Source organism: Monodelphis domestica, chromosome 1 (assembly GCF_027887165.1).
Source record: "Monodelphis domestica isolate mMonDom1 chromosome 1, mMonDom1.pri, whole genome shotgun sequence".
Taxonomy (NCBI): domain Eukaryota; kingdom Metazoa; phylum Chordata; class Mammalia; order Didelphimorphia; family Didelphidae; genus Monodelphis; species Monodelphis domestica.
In genome coordinates, this window is record NC_077227.1 from 722,768,481 (window position 1) to 722,774,332 (window position 5,852).

The 5,852-nt window shown below is 45.8% G+C and overlaps 2 gene segments (V, D, J or C); one reads left to right on the forward strand and one right to left on the reverse strand.

The window, feature by feature from the left end:
- The first annotated feature begins 58 nt into the window (after positions 1 to 58).
- Positions 59 to 2,081, forward strand: LOC130457451 (immunoglobulin kappa variable 1-39-like). The segment is given in 2 exon segments: positions 59 to 128; positions 1,765 to 2,081. Coding segments are annotated over 2 exon segments (387 nt in total).
- Positions 2,082 to 5,278: 3,197 nt separating this feature from the next.
- LOC103097355 (immunoglobulin kappa variable 3-11-like) lies at positions 5,279 to 5,852 on the reverse strand. The segment is given in 2 exon segments: positions 5,279 to 5,553; positions 5,804 to 5,852. Coding segments are annotated over 2 exon segments (324 nt in total).

Below are 5,852 nucleotides of genomic sequence, written 5' to 3' on the forward strand. Positions count from 1 at the left end.
TACAAAATGTTGCAATTGTATTTGCAAGAATTCATTGCAAGCACCAAATTTAGAAACCATGGAGAGATACATCCAACAGGAAGCAAAGCCTCATTATTCGCAAGTAGTTTTAGGTGCTGACAAACAATGTCAGTTATGACACCAGGTATATTGGGTAACATCAAAAAGGAAAGATGGGAAAGGAAATGGGGAAAATGAAAAGGAAGAAGACTGCATACAAATAGAATTTTGGGGTCCAAAAGGACAAAATAAAACTAAAGAGCAGATAGAACAAGAAATCCAATTAGATGATAATGTAACAGAGATTGAAGAGAAAATTTTTGGAATAGTGGAACAAGATACAAAGAAAGGGGGAGGAACAGATCTGGCAACAGTCTGTAATATACAAACATTAAACTTATTAGGACATTATAACTTTAAAAGCAAAGAACACGAAAGATTAGATCCAAGCAACAGTGACTTGCAACATTTCTCAGCACAAGACAAAAGTAACTTAGCAGAAAGGAAAGAATGAGGTTAGAATTGATTTCAGGTCTTCCTGGCACCACTTGACTCTTTCCATTGCCCCATCAGCTGCCTCCAGAGTCTGAGGTGACAATTTTGCTTCCATTCATGTCTCAGATGCTGACTCTTGGGAGTCTGACTGTTTGCAAGGGAACTTGGGATTGACTCTCACACAGAAAGTGGGCTTCAGTTACTGGGTTCCCACATCACTTGGACAGACTAAATAATCTGGATCAATGAGACACTTTCCTGTGTGTATCAGGGTCTCTGTGGAGTCAGGAATGCCTCCTTTACACAAGACTCAGATGGGTAAGTGGAGTCACCAAAGGCACCCAAAGCTCAGCTTCTTATACTTTCCTTTCAAAGGAGAAAGAGGAGAAACAGAGACAAAACTTCAATATCATCAAATATCTCCCTCTTGAGAACATACTTTAAACTTCAGTAAATTCAAAAGCTTCACCCCCTTCTCCAGTGACTGGACGAATATAGCACAAAGAGACTCAGTGAGGAGGGGAAAGAGAAGCACAGATGGTGGGTGGCTGTTACTGGGGGAAATGCTGGTTGGACTCTCCAGAGGGGCCAAAGAAGCCACTGAACAAATGACTGATTGACTGTCAGTCTGACATCTTCTTGGTTCTGAGGTTCCATTCTGGAGGGTTGCCAGTTTCATAAGGGAAGGGATATCCTGGCATATTCCATCTCAGGGTTCCAGAAGAAAGTTGCTTTTGATAACAAAGATCAAAGATCTGATCTCCAAAGAGGGTTTGGGGTCACTGAAACCTGCCCATTAAACAGAAAACTCCTCCCAGTCCTCTCCTTGGTTTAGAAGATTGAGCCCACATCCTCCTGGTTTGCATGGCTCCTGCTGAGGAAATGAGGCCAGCTGGGGAGGGCAGCTATAAAGGGGCAGCTGGGAGGGAGCTGCTGGGGAGCCAGAGCTCAGGCACAGGGAGATGGGATCTCAGGCTCAGCTCTTCTGTCTCCTGCTTCTCTGGATCCCAGTTGAGGAAGGAAGATCAGAGACTGTCCTGGGAAATTGTTAGAGGAGTCCTGTGAAGCCCTGCTTGTCTCTTATCTCTCTGGGGAGAATTGGTTTGTGGGTGATTGTGAGGGTCGGAGGGGCCATCTGTGCCCTCATGGGTCAGGAGGCAGTCTGGGTTGGCACCTGAGGATTAACCTCACCACATTACATCAGTGATTCATCCTGGTACTTTGGAGACATGAATATTTGTGACTTTTTCTTTGTCCTTCTGCTTGCAGGTTCCAGAGGGGCCACTGGGGTGACCCAGTCTCCATCCTCCCTGGCTATGTCTCTAGGAGAGAGGGTCACCCTGTCCTGCAGGGCCAGTCAGAGCATTAGTAATTACATAAACTGGTACCAACAGCCCCCAGGCCAGTCTCCCAGGCTTCTCATTCACGGGGCTTCCACCCTGCACTCTGGGGTCCCTGATGGGTTCACTGGCAGTGGCTCTGGGACAGATTTCTCTCTTACCATCAGTGCTGTGGAACCAGAGGACATCGCAGACTATTACTGCCTACAAGTCAATTACTGGCCTCTCACAGTGCTCCATCTCTGAACAAAAATCTTCCCAGGCAGCTGCAGAGGGAGCCTCCACTGTCCCAGGGGCTCCTCCTTCCCCCACAGCTGGGAAAGTTTGTCTGGGCTGCCTCAGAGGGAGGTTTCTAGCTTTCCCATGAGGCTGCTGAGACTGGAATGGGTGATGAGCCTGGTTTGTTCCCCACCAACAATCATGGAGTGACACCACCTCAATCAATGGATGTCACCCCAAAGGTGGTTTCTCTCATGTCTGCCCAAAACTCCCCTTTCCAAATCCTCAACAAGTGTTCTTAGACCCTTTACATGAAGACTTGCAGTGCAGGGGACAGAGCTACCCAGGAAGTTAGGTGGTGCAGTGGTTAGAGTCAGTCCCGGAGACAAGTAGACCTGATTCAAATCCAGCCTCAAGCACTTCCTATCTCTGTTATGCTGGGCAACTCTCTTAACTCTTATCTCAATTTTCTCATCTGAAAAATGGGGATCATAATAGTGCCTACCTTCTATGATTGTTGTGAGGATAAAACGAAATATGAGTTATAAAGTACTTAGCAGCCAATCTGGTCCTTGGTATTGAAATGAGAGCTATCTTTACTGTCATCATCATCATCATCATCATTATTACATCCAATCATGGGCCATCAATTACACTTCACTCCATTCTCATGGTCAGGAGGCTCTTCTTGCTTTGTGTGAAGTTTGACTCTCTGTCCCTTCCACACTTTGGCCACATTTCTGTTGTTTGGTGTCAGGAAGAACAAGTCGTGCCCCTCTTCCTTGTGACAGCCCTTTGCATGCTTGAGGGCAGTTAATCCCACTTTCCTCTATTCGTCCTTCTTCCAGTTAAGCATCCTTGTTTCCTTTGGCCTTCCTTTCTCTTCACCCCTGGTACTTGCTCTGACTGGACTCCATTCTGTCTAAACTCCTTTAAAAATCAGGCATCCAGAAGTGAGAGCATTATTGCAGAGATGCTCTAAGCAGAACAAGACTAGAACACCTTTGGATCAGTGACAAAGTGTGTTCCCTCCTCTTGAGAAAGAAGTGAGAGACACAAGTACAGAGACATGTACCTTGGGATATGACTCCTCTGAGGATTCATTCTATTTGATGGTTTATTCATGGTTTTACTAATGCAGAAAGCCAAGTAAGGCTCTCAGTCCTTGTTTAACCCTCATTGGAGTCTGGTCCTTCCTGGGATGTAGATAATAACTCAGTCCTGCCTCTCTATCCCAGGATACCCCTTTTGTCCTGCCCTTCTCTAAACTCCTCCCAGACTGATGGAGCCCTTCCTCACTCTTCTGCCCAGCACTAGGGCACAGTGGACCTGTAAGGGGTAAATTTAGGGATTTTTCACTGAAATATAAATTTAGTTGGTGGCCAGGGATTAATTCAAATCCCAATAAAATATTCAAGTTAGTTTGGGAATTTTATGGTGATTTAATTAATATAGAGGGAAGGAATTAAGAAGAGAGAGGGTAAAGGGTATAAGATTTCTCTGGCCTAGCCTGAGCCGAGGGTAGTTCAGAGACCTTCTAGCTACGAGGTCTCCTCCAAGATGAGGGGCCTCCTAGGATGATGGAGTTTTTAAGAAAACTAAAGGAGAAAAAAAGAATCAGCCTAAACTCTAAGAGAGCTCAGTGAAGACGCCTCACCTGAACTAGGTTACTAAGTTTCTTCCAGTTTTGTATCAAGGACTCTCACCACCAAACTTGGACAATAACTGTAGCCATGCCAAGATGCCAAGATGCCTAGCATGCTGCCACCAGCCACCTCTCCACCACTAGAGCCAGAGCCACCTCTCTGCAAAAAGAGGCTGGAGAGAGGAAGTGACGTGAAATATAGAGACCCTTTTTTACATCACTTCCTGTGTCTCACATATACCAATGGTCCTTAAGCTTAACTTAGGACAGCCAAGGGGGTCTGTCAGTTGTTAATGATTTGTCATTTGCTAGTACATGTCTGTCATAGGCCATCCTCCTAAATACTTAATCCTTAAGTAGGGGTGTAGACATTCCTGTTTTGTTAGACTAAGCAGGTGGAGTAAATATAAAATTCACAGAGCACATGGACCATCCAGCAGCTCTCCCATTCTCTTGCCATCTGCCACATATTTGTAGCTGACATTTTGGATGATACACTTTATTCAACCACTTCTTCCTAATTTCTTGTTACCTTTTGTTCTTCCTTGCTATGTTCCTTTCCACTGACTTCTCTAAGTCACCACCAGTAAAACAAGACATATCAGACCACAATGATGTAAATGAAGATACAAACTTTGTAAACAAAATGGAGTGATTCATCACTGCGATACTCAAATCTGGCCTTGGAGAGGAACTGAGAAATGGGACTCTTCCTCTGCCCCTCTCCAAAGACTTATATCTTATTGTGCAAGGCAAAAGACTCAGACAGAAGTCTGAAGAAGTGCCACAAGGATACTCTCAAGGTCTTTATGAAGAACTTTGGTATCAATAGTGAGACATGGGAGACCTTGGCATAGGACTTTCAAGCATGGTGGGCTAGTATCAGAGAAGGGGCTATGCTCCTTGAGCAAAGCAGAACTGTAGTGGGTCAAAGGAATGTGAGATGTGCAAATTTAGAGACATCTCCATCTCCAAAGTTCATACTGGCTATTCTAGACCAAGTTGTAGTAGAGACTTCCTAGCTGATCCTCCACAGTCAGATACTCTGTATGTTGACCCCAGAACAATGATATTATTTGGGTTAGTCATTAGGCCCTTCCTCTCTCCACTCTACATGTCTTTGTCCAGTCTGAGATCCTTGGAAAATGGGTCTCTGATAATTTTCTAAATCTTGGGCCATTAGGGATTTCCTTTCTTTTTTCCTCCTTTTTGATATGTAGCTCTGTCCCCTGCATTGCAAGTCTTCATGCAAAGGGTCTAAGAACACTTTTTGAGGATTTGGAAAGGGGAGTCTTGGTCAGGTATGAGTGAGAGAAATCCACTTTTTTGGTTGCATCCAATGATTGAGGAGGCGCCACTCCATAATTGTTGGTGAGGAAGAGACCAGGCTCAGCATCCATTCCAGTCCCTGCATCTTCCTGTGAGACCTAGAAACCTCCTTTGGAGGCATCCCAGACAAGCTTCCCCAGCTGTGGGGGAAGGAGAAGCCTCTGGGACAGTGGGGGCTCCCTCAGCAGCTGCCTGGGCAGGTTTTTGTTCAGAGCTGGAGCACTGTGAGAGGATAACTATTGTCTTGTATTCAGTAATAGTCTGTGATTTCCTCTGGTTCCACAGCACTGATGGTAAGAGAGTAATCTGTCCCAGAGCCACTGCCACTGAACCGGGCAGGGACCCCAGAGTGTAGGTTGGAAGCCCAGTAAATGAGGGGCCTGGGAGCCTGGCCTGGGAGCTGTTGGAACCAGTGTATGTGATCATTAATGCTCTGACTGGCCCTGAAGGACAGGGTGACCTTCTCTTCTGGAGACACTGCCAGGGAGGCTGGAGACTGGGTCACCCCAATGGCCCCTCTGGAACCTGCAAGCAGAAGGACAAAGAAAAAGTTACAAACATTCGTGTCTCCAATGTACCAGGATGAATCACTGATATAATGTGGTGAGGTAAATCCTCAGGTGCCAACACAGACTGCCTCCTGACCAATGAAGGGACCCTCTGTCCCTCACAATCACCCATAACCCAATTCTCCCCAGAGAGATAAGATACGAGTATGGCTTCACAGGACTCCTCTAACAATTGCTCAGGGCAATCTGTGATCTTCCTCCCTCACTTGGGATCCAGAGAAGCAGGAGGCAGAACAGCTGAGCCTGAGACCCCAT